The sequence below is a fragment of the Myotis davidii genome, unplaced genomic scaffold (assembly GCF_000327345.1).
Source record: "Myotis davidii unplaced genomic scaffold, ASM32734v1 scaffold411, whole genome shotgun sequence".
NCBI classification, from domain to species: Eukaryota; Metazoa; Chordata; class Mammalia; order Chiroptera; family Vespertilionidae; genus Myotis; species Myotis davidii.
In genome coordinates, this window is record NW_006282917.1 from 1,073,083 (window position 1) to 1,095,703 (window position 22,621).

At 52.3% G+C, this 22,621-nt stretch overlaps 1 protein-coding gene across 4 annotated transcripts; it reads left to right on the top strand.

Annotated features, from left to right (window-relative positions):
• The first annotated feature begins 345 nt into the window (after positions 1–345).
• On the top strand, positions 346–20,164 carry UBA1 (ubiquitin like modifier activating enzyme 1). 4 transcript variants are annotated; one of them, XM_015561997.1, is made up of 27 exons: positions 1,063–1,156; positions 7,999–8,115; positions 8,237–8,295; positions 8,398–8,566; positions 8,651–8,785; positions 9,709–9,815; positions 10,295–10,385; positions 10,495–10,627; positions 11,098–11,195; positions 11,290–11,436; positions 11,558–11,734; positions 11,861–11,965; positions 12,056–12,136; positions 12,479–12,634; positions 14,008–14,173; positions 14,284–14,480; positions 15,181–15,245; positions 15,478–15,673; positions 16,332–16,406; positions 16,522–16,711; positions 17,083–17,115; positions 17,821–17,909; positions 18,179–18,271; positions 18,399–18,590; positions 19,383–19,484; positions 19,619–19,719; positions 19,857–20,164. In XM_015561997.1, exons 2-27 carry the CDS (start codon positions 7,999–8,001, stop codon positions 19,990–19,992), a joined length of 3,210 nt encoding a protein of 1,069 aa, XP_015417483.1. In that variant the 5' UTR covers positions 1,063–1,156; the 3' UTR covers positions 19,993–20,164. The 4 variants fall into 4 exon arrangements, with proteins under 4 accessions (XP_006753392.1, XP_015417483.1, XP_015417478.1 ...); XM_015561992.1 differs by lacking the exon at positions 1,063–1,156 and adding an exon at positions 3,191–3,417; XM_006753329.2 differs by lacking the exons at positions 1,063–1,156; positions 17,083–17,115 and adding an exon at positions 346–363.
• Positions 20,165–22,621: the final 2,457 nt, after the last annotated feature.

A 22,621-nucleotide genomic window follows, 5' to 3' on the forward strand; every position in this document is an offset into this window, starting at 1 on the left:
TCCACAGTTAGGTTTACTTTTTCCCATAATCTGGTGCGGATGCTCACCACGTGCACCAAGCACCAGCTGGGCTGAACTACTACCCCCAGCATGCCCCGCGCTTCTGGGAAGGACCACAAACCGCAGGGGTGTTCGGGTCTGACGCGAGCCGCCGACGGCGCGGCCGCGAGGCGGACACCCCTCTGAGCTGAGCGTCCGTGGTACGTTCCAACCGAGGCACCCGAGGCCCCGCGCTTTCGAGCTCCGAGCTCCGCGCAAACTCTGGCTTCTCTTGGGCGACGGAGAAGCTGCTTTGCTCTTCCGTTGCCCCGTGGCGTCGGCTCATCTCCAGCAGGAAGGCGAGGCTTCCGCTAGACGTAGGGGGTGAGTTAGAGCACGGTGGGTACCCCCCAGCCCGTGGACAGCAGCTGAGGGAGGAGATCTCAGTTTCGGGGAACCCCCAATGGGCATGTTTGGAGGCTCCGGGCCCCGGGTGGCTATTAGGGGCAGCTGTTTGGAGAGGGACCCTAAACAAGTGATCTTCGGGGAATCGAGGTGGGATGTGGGATCTGTTTTAGGGAGTATCCCTCGGAGGCAGTATGTAGCTGTCAGAGGATGTTGGAGGAGACCTTTAGGGTCTATGTATAAGTATTCTGAGTACTCTCTTAACGGGGAAGAATTTGGGGCACTCCCTAAGCGGGTAGGTGAAATTTGAGGTTCCTGAAGTCAAGGCTGTATTGGGGGACGGCTTGTTTCAGGGGAGGTCCTGGTGACTGTGGGAACGTTCGGGACCAACGTGGCATTGTAAGGGTATCCGTGGCCTTTGTGACCTCTGGTTCTATGGTGCGGTACCCCCCCGTGCTCGAGCACTCGGGGCAGAGACTGGAGACGTCGGGACCCACAGGCTGGTAGGGAGAGGGGCCCCTTAACCCGGACTGTGGAAGGGGCACTGAAGCCCTAAGCGCTTCCCGAGGGGACAGGGCTCCACCGAGCCTTCATTAGCCCGGCTTTATTCATTATTCATGAGGAGGTGGGGCTGTTAGGACCATTTTGCCTCTTTTGCACCTAGTGCGCTGGAAGTATGACTTGTGAATTATTCAAGAGGGTTGGCTGAGCATGCTGAAGGGGCGTTCTTCAGTCTTTCTGGCAAACTAGAACTCATTGATAAATCGTAAAGGTGAGTAGCTCCCCGAGTTTTCTGTAGCTTTTCTAGGGGCGTTGTGCATAATTCATGAGGGGCGTGGCTTACAAGGCTTCATCTACATGATCCACTGTTAGCTTTCCCTTAGAGTCGCCAGGATTTAAACCTTTCCTCTAGGGAACGGACGAGGCCTCCCTCATACATGGTTCTTGTCTTTATAAACCCACTGATCCCAGATTATCAACAAAGGCTCCAGACTCCAATCCCATTGATCCTCTCCAGCTGTGTGATCTTTGGCAAATCTTTCTGTGAGCCTGAAAAATAGATATAGGCAACATGATGATCAGATTAGTTTACATGCATTTAGCACTTTATTAGCCCATTAATCCCCACAACAGTCCTAGGAGGTAGCTTATTATTATCCTATTTAATAGATGAAGAAACTGGGACACCAGAAGGGTAAGTAATTTGCCTACAGTTACAGTCAGTGAGTGGCTGAGCCAGCATTCAAACCTAACCAGTCTAGTTCCAGTCTGTAATTTTAATCAAATGCTATAATCGACCCCCCTCCCCAATTTAATGGTACTACTACTAATGTCAGTCATTTAGCACTCTGTGCCAGGCACTGTTCCAAGCCTTTTCTACATGTTTACTCATTGAATCTCCGTGACAAGGTAAGTCACTGTTCTCATTCTATGGGTGGGGAAACAGTGGCCCAGATCAGTGAACTGTCTGGTCCCAGGTCACATGGCTAGTCATTAGTGGGTAGGGATGATTTTTGTGAGGGTTTAAGAACTCTAAGGAGGTTACCTCTGAGCTGAGACCTGAAGACAAGAAGGAACCAATTTCCTGATCAGTGGTACAATGCATGGAAAGGAAACACCGCAGGAGCCACCATATCTATGAATGGGATCTGTTGTTATTCAACAGTGTTGGGTGCTTATTGTGTGCCCAGGGTTTATCTGGTGATTTGGTAGTCTGCGCTACCTATTTAATGGACATTGATGGCCTTAGCATTCCAGTGTCCTTCTGGGAGGGACATAACCTTTGTATTAATATATAATATTTACATTTTTATATATTATATAGTAATTTAAGCATCCTGTGCCAGCACTGCCCTGAACTCATTCCGTAATTCATATTCTCTGATTTTGATAATGCACATTGCCTTTATGAGGTGAGTACTATCCCCATTTTACAGCTGTGGAAACTGAGGCACCTGTCAAAAGCATTATGAGCCTGGATTTGATTGGACCAAGGCAGCCCTGGTTCATGTGCAGTTAATCAGGGGTGGGGAGGAGGCAAATACATTTCCTCTGGGTTTCCCCTGGGGCTCCTATCCTTGGTCTTTAATTATTCATGAACAAGAAGGGGGTGGTCTTATTGCCATGCTGAAGTATCCTAATCTCTACTTGCTGGGCAGGGCTGTCCATCCAGCCTCATGCATAATTCATGAAAGTGTGTGTGACCTTTCTTGACCTCCCTGAGTTTCCAGGTTAAGCTGCTGCAGCATCGTTATTCATTATTCATGAGCGAGGGCTCGGGGGCGGGGCGAAGGTGTGTGTGTGTGTGTGGTGTTTTCCCTGAGTAGCCCTATTTCCCTGCTTGCGGGGTGTTAGATGAAGCAATAGGGCGGACCTGCCCCTTTTGTTCCAGCCCACCGGGATTAGTGCATTATTCATGAAGGATGTGGCCTCGGTCTCCTTGGCTTCCGGGCTGCTGCAAGTTCATTCATTATTCATGAGCAGCGAGGCGTGGCCTCATGTTTTAACATTGACTTTCTGGTTGCCGAGTGTTAGTCAACCAACCACCCGGCCTCATGCATAATTCATGACCAGGAAGTGTGTGTTTGATGCCCTTTCTTGGTTTCCATGGCAACGGCAATATATTCACTATTCAGGTTCAATGGGGCGTGGTCTGTTTTACCTGTTTTCCTACCTGCTTTCCTAGTTAGTGCCACAGTGGCCACCAGGTGGAGCTAGTCCTCTTTGAACGAGTCACAGACCCGGCAGGGACCAAAATGGGCGCGGTCTACTTGCATCCGGGTCCCTGGGGGTGGGGCCGAAGGTTTTGTTCCGGCCTCGCGCTCAACGGCCGCCATCTTGTGTCGGCTGCTGAGTTAAAGGAGGTGGCAGGGACGAGCACAGCCACTGCAGCCGGGGGAGGAGAAGGCGGCACAGGCGGCGGCGACTCTTAGCGACCCAGACAGCGGGGAGGAGGAGAAGGAGGGTGGCGGCCGAGCTCGGTTTCGGCTCCTAGAGGAGTTGGCGGCGGCGCGACCCGGGGAACCGGCATTGGTAACGAACGGCTGCTCTCAGCGCCTTGGCAGGGGTTTCGGGATGCATGGGAGGGGAGCGGGCCGGCGCTGGGCCCCGCCGACGTTGGGGTGGACTGTGCTAACTGGGATGCTGGGGATCCGTGGAGTGGGGCAGATCCTGGGGCGGGGCCGACATTTCCCATAAGGGACCAACCAAGTATTAAAAGACCTCTAGAATCTCCCTTCATACACCCATAGACCGTCATTATTTGCCCTCGCAAGCTTGCAAGAGGGGTCAGACCCTGGGGAGGGAGGGTTCGTAGGCTTTCATTTCTGAGCTCCTTCTCTAGCATCTTCTGTCAAACACCCCGCCACACACACATACACCGTCTACCCTCGGAGCTTTCAAGGGGACTCGACCCTATGAACGGCCATTTGGGCCTGGCCTTCATGTCTGAGACCCCTCTTCCACATTCAAGTCTCCCGACCCGACCCTGGCCCGAGCCCAGCGCTTCTATTCAGAGGGTCCCTTCAGCATTTGTCTTTAGAGATTCCTTTCAATTTCTAGAACCTGCTCCTAGAAACCATCTCTACTATAAAGGAATGCCTCCTTTTTCATGATCCCAGTGTTCTCTTCAGAGACAACCCCTTGCAGGCCTCAGCATCTCCCCCATCAGATACACCTAACCCCCAGTATCTTCCCTCAGAGCCTCCCAGGGGACCAGGCACCAGAGAGGATCTGCTTAGACACATAATCCTCCATCAGAGATCCCCATGCCAGCATCTGCCCTTGCAGACCCTGTTGGCTCCTAGCCCCCGCCACCAGAGACTTGCCTCTCAAACCCCACCCTTTTTCACTCAACCTCTGCCTTCAGAAGCAGACCAGCATTCCAGCTTCTCTTACGGATCCTTTAATCTCCCATCAGGCTTCAGAATCTACCCTTAGAACCTTTCGAGGTCTACACCATATTCAGTCAGAGGCCCTCAGCTTTCATTTTCAGTTTCATAGGAACCCCACATCATGGTCAGATGTCCCTTCCCTCAGCAGTCCCAGTTGTTCTCCAGGAGAGTAGAAAGCCCCCTTCTCAGCCTCTACTCTCCAAGCCTCCACTGGATCCCACATAATCAGTCAGAGAAACCCAACCCCACTTGGTGACATAGCCAATATCTGCTGACTGAACTTTTTAGGCCCAGAACTATCTGGGCTTAGGCTCTCCTTTCTCCCGCCTCAGAGAAGTTGCAATCCCTAGCCTAGCCTCTATCGATGAGATCTAAACAAGGCCTTTGTGCTCCAGTAGAAATCCCTTCCCAGCCCCACCCTGGGCCTCAGCATCCACCCTCTTAGCCTCCTGGGACTCTGGCATAGATGTCAAAGACACCTTTCCCCCTTAAAGCCCCTGTCTTTTTTCTTTGCAAGTCCTTATGTTTTATCAAAGATTTCTCTCTGCCACCTGCCCCCCAAAAGAACCTCAGGACCCCAGCATCCTCCTGATGGAAAATACCCCTCCCCCCCAGGCCCCAGAATTTTCCTGCAGCCTCTTGTGGCCCCAGAATCCCCCACCCATTACCCGAGTAGCTTCCCTCCTACCTTCTTGTAGCCTTTGGGGACCTCCAGTGTAATTTCGTGGCCCTTCCCAAAAGCTCCCTTTTCAAAAATCTGAGTCTTACCAACCTGGCCCGCCCCATCCCACCTGGCCCCAGGGCTTCTAACATCCCCTTCCTCTGAGCCTCCCTGGACTCAGACAATTTCCTCCTGACTCCTCTCTTTTATGCTCCTGGGGACTTGTCAGTTAATCCCTCCTAGGAGGCTTAACAGGCCCCAGCATCCTGTGCCCTAGGTTCATCCTAGTAACCTCACCCTGTGCCTGCCCTCTCTCAGACCTGCTCTGGTTTGAGTGGTAGAGAATGTGCAGGCTTCAAAATCACCAGTATGGAGACCTCAGGCAAGTTCTGAAACTCTTGAGTCCCCAGTTCAGCTTTGCTGCACAGTTGATAGTGTTTGCAGCCTGAGCATATGTTGAGGGAGAAAGGATATCAGTTTTGTGTTGGGGGTGGGAGATCTTTAGCTCCTCCTTGGGGTTTCTGCCCAGACCCCTTCTGCTTGCCTTGAGACTGGCCTGTTTCAAACCTCTGCAATTGACATTCACTGTAGAACAATGAACCAAAACCTGCTCAGGCCCTTGCTGCTAGCATGAGGGGTCCAGAGGTAGAAGCTGAAGAAACTAAAGATCTCTCAGGCCCTCGATCATCTCTGATTTAGTGAGCTGGGCGATGGTGTGTCCCAAACTAGCAAACCAGTGACAAGGCAAGGAGTTAAGTAATGCAGGCCACTGCATGTGCCAAGGGAGGAGCTTGCTTATGTGCTCAGATCACTGAGTTCTGCCCACAGAACTTGATTTTTTCTTAACCTTCCCAGCAGCCCCTTGAGGATATTTCCATTTGTCCCCACTTTTGGAGAAAATGGGGCTCAGAGGAAATAAGATCCCCAGGTCAGAGAGTCAGTAAATGGAAAAATATGACTTGCCTTTTCTCCCTAATTCACCACATCTCTTCCTACCTTGGTTGGTTGGTAGCATTCCTAGTAATATAGCTGCCTGTCTCCTGCCTTCTGGCTTCTCCCTCACCCCTCATCCCTCAGCACTGGGCCCTAGGCCCTGAGCTGGGTACTGATTCTGTTCCCCCAGGAAGCATTTGGCAAACAGTCCCACAAAGCCCTAGGCAGGTGTTTGGCCTTTGTTTTCTTTGTGATGTGGGCATAAGGTTATCGGGTCCTTGGGTATTGTTAGGATTAGACAAAACCCTTTACTCTCCGACTAACAGGCAGTAAGTCCTGGGTAGATAGGAAGGAGCTCCTGTCATCTTGCTTAGCGCTAGAGTGTGACAGGTGCCAAGATGGAATTTTACGTGCAGCGGGGGGTACTCGGTGTGATTGTGTGTTAGAACGGAGGCCTCTCAGGAACCTTAGAGGCCAGGGGAAATGATTCTCTGGCAGGGAAATGATTCTCCCGCGTCTGCGTCCAGTCACCGGCCCCACCCCCAGGTTTCATTTCCACAGCTGTCTGTATTGTTCTGTCTCTGGCACCTAGTGTGTGACACTTGGCAAGTTAACTTGCCCTATAACCTCAGGTTTTCCCATTTGTCTGGCAAAGATGCTCAACCTGATCACACTGGGAGGCAGCCTGGGCTCGGGCATAGCAGATCTTGGTCTGGGTCCAGCTTGACCAGTCTCTGTTGGGAACCTCAGTCAAGTCACCACACATCCCTGTGTGATTTTTTCCCCCTTCAGTGGGAGTTAGGGAATGTTACTGAGAGTATTCCCACCCGCATGAGGGTGCCCTGTGAACAAAGTGCATAAAGTGCTTAGTATGATGATTAGCCCGGGGAGGGCTCTAATAAGCACTTACCATTGTTAACCTGCTTAAGGGACTCTGTGAAGACAAGGCTGGGGTGAGGGGTTGTCTTCTCTCCCTGCCAACTTACTGGCCTGGGTGTCTCCCAGAGCTGCGCTGGGAGGAAGGGGAGGAGGTAGACGTTGTAAAACTCCTCCCTTTGCCCCTCTGGGAACTGGGTTCTGTGCCATCATGCCACCCTGATGGATGTCCAAGCCGTGTTTCCCTCCCACACTCCTGTCGCCAGGGTTAAGGGAGAAGAGAATGGCTGCTCGTTCTTGCCCACCTGTTCTGGGCCAGGCTCTCTGGTCTGTGTTCTTTTTTTTTTTTTTTTTAATATATTTTATTGATTTTTTACAGAGAGGAAGGGAGAGAGATAGAGAGTTAGAAACATCGATGAGATAGAAACATCGATTAGCTGCCTCCTGCACACTCCCCACTGGGGATGTGCCCGCAACCCAGGTACATGCCCTTGACCGGAATCGAACCTAGGACCTTTCAGTCCGCAGGCTGACGCTCTATCCACTGAGCCAAACCGGTTTCGGCATCTGGTCTGTGTTCTTTCTCAACAACTCCATGGGGGTAGGTAAGTGGTATTATCAACCTGATTTTACAGGTGAGGGAACTGAGCTCATAGAGCAGCAGTTCTCAACCTGTGGGTCGTGACCCCTTTGGGGGTCGAATGACCCTTTCACAGGGGTCGCCTAAGACCATCTGAAAACACTCTATAATTACATACTGTCTTTGTCATGAATCACTATGCTTTAATTATGTTCAATGTGTAACAATGAAATTGGGGGTCACCACAACATGAGGAACTGTGTTAAAGGGTCGCGGCATTAGGAAGGTTGAGAACCACTGTCATAGAGGTTAAATGTGATCTGATAAGGAGTGGCAGGCTGACCTGAATCTCAATCCCTCCTCTGACTTCCCACCAGCACATTCTTGTTACTCCTTTCACCTGAGGAGTGGTGTCTCCCTCATACTGGGCCAGGGAGAAAGGCCAGTGGCCTGGTGGTCAGCAGCATGGATTGCAAGCCAGACCACCTGGGTTCAGATCTTAGCTCTGATAGCTGTGTGACCCTGGACAAGTCGCCTCACCTCTCTGTACCTGTCTCCTCCTGTAAACTGGAGATACTAGCCCTTAAGTCTTCCCTTCCCCTATAGTTGCCACTAATCAACGGACACATACGTGTTCATCAGGCTCACCTGACCCTCCTTTTTCCATCCAGATGTCCAGCTCGCCGCTGTCCAAGAAACGTCGCGTGTCCGGGCCTGATCCAAAGCCGGGTTCTAACTGTACCGCTGCCCACTCTATATTGTCTGAAGTGACCTCGGTGCCAACCAACGTGAGTGTCTTCTTCCTGGAAGTGGCAGGTGGGGTGGTGGTAGTGGGAATATATTTTGTATCACTGTCCGTACCCTACGCCTTCGTGTTTCCTTGACCCTGTTCTTGCCCTCTCTCCCTAGGGAATGGCAAAGAACGGCAGTGAATCAGACATAGATGAGGGTCTTTACTCCCGGCAACTGTGAGTGGGGCCTAGGTTGGACGGAGAGGTGGGGGTGGGGCTCTGAGAGGATGTGGTCAGGAGGGCCAGGCCCTGACCCTGCTTGCCCCCCTCACCTGGCAGATACGTGTTGGGCCATGAGGCAATGAAACGGCTGCAGACATCCAGCGTACTGGTATCAGGCCTTCGGGGTCTGGGCGTGGAGATTGCCAAAAACATCATCCTTGGTGGGGTCAAGGCTGTCACCCTCCATGACCAAGGCACTGCCCAGTGGGCTGACCTCTCCTCCCAGGTACCTCTTCCTGACCCCTTTTCCTCCCTGCCAAGGCCCCAGGCTCCACAGCCACTTCACTTCATCCCCCACTCTACTTTGCAGTTCTACCTGCGGGAGGAGGACATTGGTAAAAACCGGGCTGAGGTCTCCCAGCCCCGCCTCGCTGAGCTCAACAGCTACGTGCCTGTCAGTGCCTACACTGGCCCCCTCGTTGAGGACTTCCTTAGTAGCTTTCAGGTACCTCAGCACAGCCCAGCCTCCTGCCCAATTCTCTCAGAGCCCATCTCTGGTGTGTTCATTTGTCTAGTGTTTTTAATGGACTGGCCTTGTGCCAGGTTTCATGCTGGCGGTGCATCTAGGGGATGCAGGCCGGTTTTTAGATCCTAGACCTGCCTTGGGGCGGTGCGGGGGGGGGGGGCGGAGGCATGTGGACAGAGCGCATACTGGAGCCAGACTGCCTTGGTGTGAATCTCTGCTTCAGGCAGGTCACTTAATCTGTGCCTTTTTCCTGTTTTGTAGGCTCAGGAATGGCAGTAAAACCAACCTCAGAGTTTTTGTGAGGGCTAAACACTTAGAATAGCAGCTGGCTCTGATAAGGGCCATCTGGTTGTTTGTTAAATAAAAACTTGGGCCAGAAAGAGGAACCTTGGGAGCTGAGACTCTGCCCCAGGGTATCCCGGCAGCCAGGACACACTGCCATGGAACCCTGAGGTGTAGGGGGAGGAGCTCACCCTGGTGGGGAAGAGTGCTCATTCAGGCAGAGAGCAAAATCCCAAGGATCCTGGCATTGTCTTGAGAATTGGGAGCGAGTGGGTGTGGTAGGAGTGAGCTCAGACTTTGGCTGGGACAGTTTTACCTCTTCTGCATCTCACGGGGCATGGCAGGGTTGTAGGCAGGCAGCAGTGGGTGTTGGCAAATGAATGAGTCAGATGTTCTCCAGACTCTGTCTTCCCAGCTGCCTCTTTACCTTGCCTGGTGTGTTCTAGGGATTCCTAGGGATTCGATTTCTCTTGAGTTTCACCTTTTCGCCTGCTCTAAGTCTGATACATAGTAGATAGATATTCTGTCTGAAAGAGCCTTCCAAGCCCTCCTTGACCCCTCCCACCAACCTTCCTCCATTACTCCCACCTTTGAGCCTCTGCCTCTCTGCCTGTCCACAGGTGGTGGTCCTCACCAACGCCCCCCTGGAAGACCAGCTCCTGGTGGGTGAGTTCTGTCACAGTCGTGGCATTAAGCTGGTGGTGGCAGACACACGAGGCCTGTTTGGGTGAGTGTCCCTACCCTTTTCCCCCAACCCCTACCAGGCCTAGGTCAAGACCCCCAAGCTCTCACTGCCCTCAGCTACCCAGGTTTTATCTACATATTTATTTCCTCACCCGAGGATATTTTCCCATTGATTTTTAGAGAGAGAGAAAGACAGAAACGCAGCGATTGGTTGCCTCCTGCATGTGCCCTAAGGGCCTGGGCCGGGGAGGAACCTGCAACCGAGGTACATGCCCTTGACCGGAATTGAACCTGCAGCCCTTCGGTCCACAGGCTGATGCTCTATCCACTGAGCCAAACTGGCCAGGGCAGCTATCTGGGTTTTAGATTCTGTGTGTTAACCTCCCTATGGGCAAGAACGCCGTCCAATTCCCAGCAGGGATGGGCTGAGTTTGCTCAGCAAGTACCTGCAGCATTTTGAGGGATATATGGGGTCCCCCTCTGCATGGAACTCAGCCATCAGCCCTGTTGTCCCCTCTACAGGCAACTCTTCTGTGACTTTGGAGAGGAAATGATCCTCACTGATTCCAATGGGGAACAGCCACTCAGTGCTATGGTTTCTATGATTACCAAGGTGAGGAGACCAGCCTCAGGGGTCCTGGCAGGCAGATGGGCAGTAGCAGGCCTTGTCTGCTCCTGTTACCCTAAGCGTGCCTCTGAAGACTCATTCTTCCTTTAACCAGGACAACCCTGGTGTGGTTACCTGCCTGGATGAGGCCCGGCATGGGTTTGAGAGTGGCGACTTTGTCTCCTTTTCAGAAGTACAGGGCATGGTTGAACTCAACGGAAATCAGCCCATGGAGATCAAAGTCCTGGGTAAGCTAGGGCCGTTGGGGAATTGGAAAATAGGAGGTGTGTCCCTAGGCTCTGAGCAAGAAGAATTGAACCAGAAAGTCTGAGTGGCTGAGTTGAACCAGAAACAGACCCTAGGAGTCCAGTCACAGCTGGTGGGCATGGGGGCGAGGTGCTGTCTTATGTCGGAGATGATCCCGGGAGAATAGGTCCCTGGTATTTATGCCGAGGGGGAAAGGTCTCTGGTACTTGTACAGAGCAGATCAAAGGACCCTCTCGTGTCTGAGCTGATTTGGACAGGGAGAAGGGAATGTCTTCCAGTGAAGACTTGGGGTCAGGGACACGGGGTCTCGTGGGCTCAGAGCTGGATCTAGGGCAGAAGGGAGATGGTTCCTGGTGTCTGAGCTAGGTCATGAGTGGATTTTTCCTTAGCTTGTGGGTGTTGCGGCTTTTCGGGAGGGTAGGCAGCCTGACAGCTTCCCCATCTCCCACAGGTCCTTACACCTTTAGTATCTGTGACACCTCCAACTTCTCTGACTATATTCGTGGCGGTATCGTCAGTCAGGTCAAAGTACCTAAGAAGATCAGCTTTGTGAGTGTGGAGGGTCAGGGGCTGTAGGGGTGGTTCTGGGCCTTTCCAGGTTCTCCATTCCTCTCTTCTGGTTCTGATGTCCTGCCTCCCACAGAAATCTTTGCTGGCCTCTCTGGTAGAGCCTGACTTCGTGATGACGGACTTCGCCAAGTTTTCCCGCCCTGCTCAGCTGCATATTGGCTTCCAGGCCCTTCACCAGTTCTGTGCTCAGCACGGCCAGCCCCCTCGGCCCCACAATAAGGTGGGTGGATGAGCCAGGGCAGGTGACCTTGGCACTGAAGGCCCACCATGCCTCTCTGCCTCTCCACCCTTACCCACAGTGGTCTGATAGGTGCAATTCTTGGTTCATTCTGCCCCACCAGGAGGATGCCACAAAGCTGGTGGCCTTAGCCCAGGCTGTGAATGCTCGAGCCCTGCCAGGAGTGCAGCAGGAGAGTCTGGATGAGGACCTCATCCGGAAGTTGGCATATGTGGCTGCTGGGGACCTGGCACCCATCAATGCCTTCATTGGGGGCCTGGCTGCCCAAGAGGTCATGAAGGTCAGTATGAGTGGAGAATGGCAGGGTTGGGGATGGGCCAGGCACCTCCCTGACTCCATCATTTGCTATTCTATGTTTTGCCCGCATTAACCACTGACCACTTTCCCTCTCTTCCCCTATTTCCAGGCCTGCTCTGGGAAGTTTATGCCCATCATGCAATGGCTGTACTTTGATGCCCTAGAGTGTCTCCCTGAGGACAAAGAGGCCCTCACAGAGGACAAGTGCCTCCCGGTATGTGAGTGTGGCCCATGGGGAAGGCACCACTCCGGGGATCATTTCTGGTAAGGCCCCTCTTTGACCTTCTTCCTTCTCATTCCCCAGCGCCAGAACCGTTATGATGGGCAGGTGGCTGTATTTGGCTCAGACATGCAAGAGAAACTGGGCAGACAGAGGTACTTCCTGGTGAGTGACCCCCCTGGACACTTGTCCCTTCACCTCTCCTGGCCTGTGGCCATCTCTTCAGAGGTCTCCTGTCTCCTGAGGGAGGGTCTTTTGGTTCTTATACCTCTATCACATGCCTTTTGCTGTTATCTATCTTGAGGGAAAGCCTAGTGCAGCCTTCTGTTAACCCCCCTCTGGTGCTGCCTCCCTCACATGACTGGTTGGTTATTTCGTACAGCCCTGGGACTTATGTGGCACTAGACCCTCATCCAGGCTCCTACTGTCTTTAGGGGGAATGAGGAGTGATGGGTGACTCTAAGCTAGCCTGCATTAACCAGGCTCTGTCTCTTGGCTGCTTCCTAGGTGGGTGCTGGAGCCATTGGCTGTGAGCTGCTTAAGAACTTCACCATGATTGGGTTGGGCTGTGGAGATGGTGGAGAAGTTGTAGTCACAGACATGGACACCATTGAGAAGTCAAATCTGAACAGACAGTTTCTGTTCCGGCCCTGGGATGTTACAGTAAGTTGGGGACTGGGGGTGATTTTTCATCTCAACGTTCCTCCTGTTCTTTGTTCCCATTCTGGAAAGGAGGCCTTTCCGCCTTTTTCTTTCCTTCAGTTTCTTCTCTCTGTCACTCATTCAACAAACATTTATTTGAGTAACCTTCATTGAATCTATAATTTTTCATCTGTTTTTTTCCCCTTGACCTCTTATCAGTGCTGTTGGGACAGTATGTTGGGGGTCTTCCAAACTACCCCCAAGTTCAGTGACTCACTGAGAGAACTCACAGGACTCAGCATATCGTCAGTCATATTCACAGCTATGAATTCTTCCACCAAAGAATGCAGAGTAACATCAGCAAAGGGAAAGGGCACTGGGGGCGAAGTCTCCTTTCCCAGTGGAGTTGCACAGAACATGCTTAATTCCCCCCCAGTAGCCAGTTGCAACATGTGAAATGTTGTCAACCAGAGGGGCTTTTTAGCGACTCAGCACCCAGGGTTTTTACTGTGGGCTGGTCACATAGGCACCCTCTGCTGGGCACATACCCAAGTTGCAGACGTCCAGAAGGAAAGCAGGTGTTGGGCACAAACCACGTGGTTTGCATAGGTAGTCTAGGCACACAGAGCCTCCTTATCAGGAATGGTGAGAACCCTCCCCAAACCCAAGTTCCCAGATGCCAGCCAAGGGCCAGCCTTCCAAGCAGGCCTTTCCTCGGGGAGTGCTTTTCGCCTGCTAGGTTCACTCTTCTCTACGCACATGGGAGCTGGGTTATACAGGGATCTAGCTGGGAAGCCTTCTGTGGGGGACAACGTCGTTTATAGTTCGTGATAAATGCAGTGCAAAGGAAATAGCAAAACATGGGTTTGCAGTTTTGATCACTGTGGTTGAAGAAGGGTCTGCAGACTCGAAGGGTGTTAGGGAGTAGGATAGTGCCCAGGCCATGATCCAGAGTGGGAGGGTAGTAGGAGATGAAATAGAGGAAGTGGGTCAGCTCCTTTGACCCTCAGTGGAGGTGGGTTCTAGGGTATTGTTATGAATAGAGGAGGGACAGGACCTGACTTGGGGCTTTGAGAGCATCCTGCTTATCTGTGTGCTTACATCCTGTTTTATTTGCAGGGTGGGGGGGATGTACCCCAACCCTGGGTGCTGTTACCTGAAAGAATAATAGATGTTGAGTAGGCAAAAGACCAGATGGGTCACCTGTTGTCTCCAGTCGGTGTCTGGTCACTGCTTCCCTTTCCACTGAGTCCCTGCCACATTCATCACAGCCCCAGCCATGTGGCAATGTCATGGACTGTTTCCTGCTAAACCAGGGAGCCTCCTGAGGTTGGTTTGGTGAATGCACGAATAACTGAGTTCTGTTTCCCCATTCCCACCCTCACCCTTGCCAGAAGTTAAAGTCTGATACCGCTGCTGCGGCTGTGCGCCAGATGAATCCGCATATCCGGGTGATAAGCCACCAGAACCGTGTGGGTCCTGACACGGAGCGCATCTATGACGACGATTTCTTTCAAAACCTGGATGGGGTGGCCAATGCCCTGGACAACGTGGATGCCCGTAAGTTTAGAAGTGGGTGAGGAGATCAAGGGCAGATGGTGGTGTGTGTGTGTATGTGTGTCAGGGGTGCCTTTCTGTCCTCTCCTAATGTCCCTCCCTCCCGCCCCCAGGCATGTACATGGACCGCCGCTGTGTGTACTACCGGAAGCCACTGCTGGAGTCGGGCACATTGGGCACCAAGGGCAACGTGCAGGTGGTGATCCCCTTCCTGACAGAGTCATACAGCTCTAGCCAGGACCCGCCTGAGAAGTCCATCCCCATCTGCACGCTGAAGAACTTCCCCAACGCCATCGAGCACACCCTGCAGGTGATCAGCTGGGGGGTGAGGGAAGGGGGTCCGCACCCTGCCTCTCGGCATCCAGGGCCCTGGCCTTGTGGTGTCGCAAGCCTAAGTACAAGATGTGCTTTTTCTCCAAACCTTCGTCCCTCACTTCTTATCCAGCAGCCTAGATTTTTAGCATGGTTTGTTCTTTTTTTTTTTAATTTTTAGAATTTTTTCAGTATGTAAACAAGTATAAAGAGTAGTATGGTGAACTCACATACCACTCATCATCTAGATTTAACAGTTGTTCCTGTTTTGTCACATTTTCTGCTTAGATTTATGGGGTTTTTTTTCTTTGTGCTGAAGTAAGTCATGGGCATCACAACACTCCCTGATACTTCAGTATGCTTCTGCAAAGGGAAGATGTGTTTCCACATACAAAGTCTCAACCTTGACTTTTTTTTTTTATTGAGGATTAACATCAAGTAAGGTTACAGGAAGCTTAGGAATACTTTTTTTTTTCATTTTTAAGTGGTTACATTCACTATTGTAACCATTGGTTTCTAAGTTGAGGTGCTAGGGGTGGGGGAGTGGGGAAGTTTAGGAGCAGTGTTTGAGGGGCTTTTCTTCTCACAGAGCAGTGTTCTTCGTATTTGATTTATTCACTGATGGTCTTTCTGTAATGTCTCTGCAAACCCACTTTGTCAGCCATTGCCCCCAAGTAATTCATTTGCTCTGCCTGCAGTGGGCTCGGGATGAGTTTGAAGGCCTCTTCAAGCAGCCAGCAGAAAACGTCAACCAATACCTCACGTATGTACCAAATGCCCCCTTGCTCCTTTTCCTGCCTACCAGCCAAGGCATCCTTTCTGCTTTCCTCAGTAACACCCAGCACCAGGGAAACTTCATGTGAACTAGTGAACGCTTGGGCTTCATACCACTGCGGGTCAGGACTAGCTTTCTAAGGAAAAAGTGGGGTTGCCCTGGAGCCCACTCTAGGGCTGCTATGTAATCCTGCCCCTTTGACCACTCCAATTCCTGATAGAGACCCCAAGTTTGTGGAGCGGACCCTGCGGCTGGCGGGCACCCAACCCTTGGAGGTGCTGGAGGCCTTGCAGCGCAGCCTGTTGCTGCAGCGGCCACAGACCTGGGCCGACTGTGTGACCTGGGCCTGCCACCACTGGCACACCCAGTACTCTAACAACATCCGGCAGCTGCTGCACAACTTCCCTCCTGACCAGGTAATGCCCACTTGCCAGGTCTGTTTGGCAAAATCTGAAATAAGAACCTGCTGTGGGCTTCCCCACCCCAACCACGTGGCTCCTCCCGGTCATTAGTCCAACTGTGGCAGGTGCCCCAAGGCATGGGGAGCTTGTTTTTTCCATTCCCTTTCCTTTGAGCAGGAGACTTTGTTTCCCTTACTTGTGCTGTGGGCTGAGTCATACCGACTTCCAGGGCTATAGGGATTATGGGGGAGAAGTTTTGGAGTTGAGAGCGCAGGAATCTATGTGGATTCAAACCCCAGCTCCATTTGCACTTGGGCAAGTCACATAACCTCTTTGCACCTCGGTTTCCTCCTCAGTGAAGTAGAGATAATAGTACCTACTTCGTGGGGATTTTTGTGAGGACTTATTGGTATTTACTAAGTTTGTACAGTGTTTGCCAATCCATAAAAGTTAATTGAATGCCTGTGTGTCTTGCACAAAGCAAATGCCCAGGAATTGGTGGTAATTTTTTCAACGAGGTCCCTGCTTCAGCCTGGCATTGGAACTTCCATCTACAGGACCCTGTGCGTGCCAAGCTGTAGTGGGTCAGGGCCCATCCAGGGCCACGGTGAGGAGTTAGGATTTTAAAGAGGCCTCCACTCTCAGTCCTGCTCAAAAATCTCTACTCCCTTAGCTCACAAGCTCAGGAGCTCCCTTCTGGTCTGGACCCAAACGATGTCCACACCCACTGACTTTTGATGTCAACAATGTAAGTCTCCTCCCTGGGGTCTCCTAGGGTCAGTGGGTGGGTGGGTGAGAAGGAGGCAGAGACTCCCCAGATGAGGGCTGATGTGCTCTCCCTTCTGCTCCCTGCCTTCTCCTAGCCCCTGCATCTGGACTACGTGATGGCTGCCGCTAACCTCTTTGCCCAGACCTACGGACTGGTAGGCTCTCAGGACCGAGCTGCTGTGGCCGCCTTCTTACAGTCTGTTCAGGTCCCCGAGTTCACCCCCAAGTCTGGCGTCAAGATCCACGTCTCTGACCAGGAGCTGCAGAGCGCCAGTGCCTCTGTTGGTGAGGGTTTTTGGCTAGGAGTCACCATCCTACTTGTCCCCTGCCCAGCTCAGCCTCCCCACCGGTCCTTAGCCCCCCTGGCTCTGCTTTGCGACTCCAAGCCTGAGGCTTCCCCCACACCTGCCTTTGAGCCTCCCTTTCTGAAATGAAGAGGGTTGGTTAGGGCATATTCTCCTTTACTCCTTCTCCCTTACCGCTCGCTAGCCCTCAGGAGAGCTAGCTGTTTATTTTTCTTGTTCCACGCATATCCACCTTGAAAGAAAAAGTGTTTCCTCTTGATCTTTTCATGGAGGGGGGGAGATACGACATCCACCAATGACCTTTGTCCCTTGGCCTTAGCTTGCTGACCCTTTGTCTATGTGTTTATCCAGGTACCCTTCCCTTCCATCTGTCTCCCTCCAGAGGTAATGTGTCTGTACCTATGTTATTCCCCCTGCATTTTCCTTCCATCTCCCCCCCCCTTACTCTCCACATGTCTTCTGTCTCTCGTCCTCTCCATCTTCCTTTCCAAATATATATCCCTACATGTTCCTCTCTGTATGTTTTTTCCTATCTTCTCTTTACTTCTTTCATTTACTTTCACCCATATGCTCCCTCTTCTTGTATGTATGTATATGGGGTATTTGTAAAATGTATATGAAATCTCCTGCCTGTCTCAACCTCTTACATGCCTCTATTCTCCCCTTTCATGTCTTCTTTCTCCCCCTCCATATCATTCCTCTACATCCATGTCTGCATATTTCCCCCCAACTTCCCCTTCGTGTATCTTCTACATCCCCCCTTCCCCATCTCTTCCTCCATGTCTCCCCACCTCTCTGTACATTCTCCCCGAGATCTCCAGCTCTTCCACCTGGATCTCCACTTTCTCCTTGTGTCTTCATTTAAGTTCCATAGTATCTCTAGAGATCTTGCTATTCCGCCTCCCCCTTCCTGTTTTCAGGTTTATGCTCCGTTGCCTTGCTTTACTCTCCCCCTACTCCCTCCTCCAGGATGGCTTTCCTTGTCAAATCCTTTATGTGAACTCCTTTTGCCCCAACCTGGGCTTCTGTTTTCATCTCGGTCCCTGGCTTGGGATCTAAGGAGCTGTTGTGTCTTCTCTCTTCCTGCAGATGACAGCCGTCTAGAGGAGCTCAAGGCGACACTGCCTAGTCCAGAAAAGCTCCCTGGGTTCAAGATGTACCCCATCGACTTTGAGAAGGTGCTGGGTGGTGACCCTGGGCGGGCAAGGGGGTGGGCTAAGCACACATGGGCTGGGCAGGACAGATCTCTGGGGATCTGGAGGTGGCCCCAGGCCTTTGTAGGGCTTGGATCACAGGCTTTCCATGCGGCCCTGAACAAATAGGTGTTCCCAGCCATGCCTTTGTGATCTGAGAGAGCCCTGCAGGTAATTGCAGTGTCCCTGAAAGCCAGGAGTCCTCTTCCTCCTCTGATCTCATTATCTTCCTATACTCCCCCTGCCCATAAAAGGATGATGACACCAACTTCCATATCGACTTCATTGTGGCTGCATCCAACCTTCGGGCAGAGAACTATGACATTCCCGCTGCAGACCGGCACAAGGTGAGGGGACCTAGACCGGATGTGTCACCCCCTCCCAGGCTTGAGTTCCCTGCATTCCATCCCTTCTGTAGACTGGGCACATCCTCCTCCTCAACTACAACCTTCCTTGATTTCTCCTGCCTCACAGAGCAAGCTGATTGCAGGGAAAATCATCCCAGCCATCGCGACAACCACAGCCGCTGTGGTTGGCCTTGTGTGCCTGGAGCTATACAAGGTGGTTCAGGGCCACCGAAGGCTTGACTCCTATAAGAATGGTTTCCTCAACTTGGCCCTGCCTTTCTTCGCCTTCTCTGAACCCCTACCTGCACCCCGTCACCAGGTGAGGGTCTGCATCAGGGGAGGTGGGCTTCTGGTTGGGGTGTTTCTCTCTAGAGCTGGCTCTAGTTTGCTTCACAGGCTTTTGCCAGGTGAGGTTTCAGTCAGTGTGTAGCTGCTCCTTTTGTGTGCCCCTTGTTTTTTTGAGTACCTTCTGTGTGCTAAGCACTGGTCTTATTCTACCTGTGGAAGCCCTCAGAAAAGATGGGACATTTAATAGGAGATTGTTAATAACTGTACAGGAATAGCAACCAGCATTTATTAGGTGCTTACTCTACTAAGTTCTTTTACTTGCTTCATTTATTAATTTACTTAAGTATTTCTTGAGCAACCCCAAAATAGAGCAGGCTAAGGAAGACTTGAGAGTACCGGGTGGTAAGGGGTTGGGTTTGGGATTTTAAATGTGAGATGGCCACAAAACACCTTGCTGAAAAGACAAAGTTTGAGTCCAAACTTGAAGGAGGTGGAGAGACAGACCATGCAGGCTTCTGGGAGGAGGGCATTTCAGACAGAGGGACCAGTCTCTGTAAGGGTAGCAGTGTGCCTGCCTGGCATGTTTGAGAAAGAAGTAGCTAGAGCACAGTGAGTGAGTGAGGGGAGGAACAGAGAGGAGGACTGCAATGATGTAGGGCCTTGTTGGTCATGGCCATCATAAGGTTTCAGTGCTTAGGGTGAGGCGGAAGCCACAAGAGAGCTTTGGACAAAAGAGTGATCTTGCTTAGCATGTCTGCATAAGTGGAGGGGGAGAGTGATGGGGCTGGACCCCCATAACACTAATCTGCTTCTTGTCCCCCAGTACTATACCCGAGAATGGACGTTGTGGGATCGCTTTGAGGTACAGGGGCTGCAGCCTAATGGCGAGGAGATGACCCTCAAACAGTTCCTTGACTACTTCAAGGTGAGGCCCCTCCCTCACTCTTACCCCACATAGAAGCGGAGTGTGCATGTGACTGACCTGTCCACCCTTGTGACACATCCACCCCTGTGACACGTCCACCCGTGTGACATGCCCATCCCCCTCTCCTCCTCCAGACAGAGCATAAATTGGAGATCACCATGCTGTCCCAGGGCGTGTCGATGCTCTACTCCTTCTTCATGCCAGCTGCCAAGCTCAAGGAACGGTTGGATCAACCGTGAGTTGGGTGGCAGGGCCTCAGCTTGCAGCTATCCCACTCCTGTTCACCACCCTTCAGCTCCTGGGCCCCCATCCACCCACCTGCTCTTCCTCTCTCCCTTCTGCCTCCCTGACACTCTGCTCCCCTGCCCCCAGGATGACAGAGATCGTAAGCCGTGTGTCGAAGCGAAAGCTGGGCCGCCATGTGCGGGCACTGGTGCTTGAGCTGTGCTGCAACGACGAGAGCGGCGAGGATGTCGAGGTCCCCTACGTCCGATATACCATTCGCTGACCCCAAGTTCCCCTTCTCCAGAGCCCTTCCCGCCCAGGGCTCCCATTTGACTTGTGGCAGTGGCCCAGCTAGCCAAGCCTGGTATTCCCTCATCCCCCTACCTGATCCCTCTTGCCACTGCTTCCTACATTGTTCAGAACCTTGAATCCTAATAAACAATTATTAACTCGGACATGGCATGTCCTGCTGGTTCCAGGGAAGGAAAGGACTTCCTGGAGCTGTCTGGTTCAGGTGGTAACCCAAAAAGCTAACCCCAGCACCACCACCACTCCACCCCCAGCTGCCTGTTTTCTGGGCAGAGAACATGTGGGAATTGCCACCTTCTTCCTCCCTTCCCTCCCTGCTTAGGAAGAAGTGGAGGCACCGGTGAGGCCATAGAGAACAGGTACCGGGGTCCAATTTACTTGAGCTGGGTTCCAATTCTACCTTCTCCATCTCCTAACACCCTGCCATGCTATATTGTTAGGTCAGCAGGGCTTATGAAAGTGTTTAGCTGAGGACACCTGTAGAGGAAAGGACCCTTTCCTGCCCCCCACCTGGTCTGTCTGACCTGAGGCCTCTTAACTTTGAGAAGAGTCAGCTGTGGGTGGCTCATTGGTTAGAGTAGGCAATGGGAGGCTCACCTCAGGCCCCCAACAGACTGCATACTCTGTCTGCCCTTGATCTTGGCTGAACACTCCAGACAATTGAAAGCACCAATGTGGCCTCTTTGTGCCTAAGGTGCCACTCATACCTCTGTCCCTCACCCAGCCACTTGGAAACAGACTCCTCATCTCTTCACTCAGGTCTGGATATTGGGAGTAGCACAACCTGGAATGATGGGGCTTCAGGTAGACATTTTTAAAGAGGGTAGTCAGGGCAGGCTTCATGAAGGTGACATTGTAGCAAGGACTTGGAAAAGGTGAGGGGATGAGGCCAGTGACTATCTGAGGGAGGAGCATTCCAAACAAAGGGAACAACAGCAAGGGCAAAGTCCCAGAGGCTGGATTGTGCCGGCTTTATTCAGCACCAGCTAGGGGACTAGTATGGCTGGAGTGGAGTGAGAGAAAGAAGGGTAGGAGATGAGGTCAGATAAGTCATGGACCTGACTAGCCCACAGTAGACTTGTCAAATACAGTGTTTTCTTCTCCCATCATGGTCTGGTATATCGCCACTAGGATAAACCTTACTGAAGAACTAACTGGTGTGAGCAAGGCTGTCATAAAGGGCAGCCCAGGACAGGCGGTGAAGCTGGCTTTGGACTGAGGTGCAGTGTAGAGTTGTCCCGGAAGGCCTGCTGAAAGTTGCTGTCCTGTGAGTTGGGCTTGGTGGGGAATCTTATAGGCAGAGAGGTGAGGGATTAGGTCTGTCTGGCAATGCTTTGACACAACAGGCACTTAGTAAGTAAAAAAACCCGAGCCAGGAGAGTCAAGAGCAGGGCTCTGGCGGGCAAAAAAAGAAGTTGAGAGGTGGCAGGAAACACCAATTCTGGGAGCAAACATAAAAGTTCTTTTTTTTTAATATATATTTTATTGATTTTTTACAGAGAGGAAGGGAGAGGTATAGAGAGTTAGAAACATTGATCAGCTGCCTCCTGCACACTCCCTACTGGGGATGTGCCCGCAACCAAGGTACATGCCCTTGACCGGAATTGAACCCAAGACCCTTCAGGCCGCAGGCTAACGCACTATCACTGAGCCAAACCGGTTAGGGCCATAAAAGTTCTCTTGAAGCGGAAAAGAAACCCCGGTTTTAGCCCTAAATCGCAAGCATGCGCAGTAATGTACTCGCCCGTTTAAAGGTCCGCCTTTCTTAGCCTAGGTTCCACCCCGTGGGCCTTGCTGAGAAAGGATGGAGGGAGGGTTAAAGGCGGGATAAAAGTTGATTGAACGTTCTTTTGACCAATCACCTTGCGGGATATTTGGCCTATAATGAAAGGAGCTCAGAACAAAAAGGAGGGCCCGCCTCCCGGCCATGAAAACCAGGCAGAGGTGTGGTAGGCAGCGAGGTCACGCCTCCTCGGTTCAGCCACGCCCTTCATTCTTGCATTGCCTCACCCCAGGGAGCAGATCCGATTGGCTGGGCGGCCTCAAAAGGCGGGGCCGCGCACCGTCACAGTGGGAATAAGCTAGCGGTGGGGGAGTGGGGGCAAGTGGGAGGCAGAGCTGCTGAGCAGGTAAAGGCCAATGGTTCTCGGGGCAGCCTCTCCCAGGAAAAGTCATCTTCTCTCGAACCTTTAAAATCCCTGCTTCCCAGAGCACCTCAAGGGAGTAAGGCTGCCCCCTCTTTTTCCTCCTTGCAAAAGTCCCATTTGCTATCATGGGGCTGTACCAAGTGAGACCGAGTAGGGGAAGCAGGTGGTGACTGGTCCGCCGGTTCCCAGCTGCTGCCCGCTCACGAGCAAATTTCTAGCACGATCGCAACCGAGAACCAAGCAACCTCTCCACCCCTCCCTGGCGCCGTCCCAGGGCTGGTGCCACATTCCCTGCGGGGCGCGCAATGGCGACACCCCCTCCCGCGGCGGACGGCTCCTTTGGTACGCGCAGCCAGAGGTGAGTCCCCTCCTTCCCACTGCGCCCCGGCCAGCGCGTGCGTGCGCATGCGCGGAGCGCGGCGCGCGCGGTAGTTGGGTCGCAGGCAGTCCGGCCCT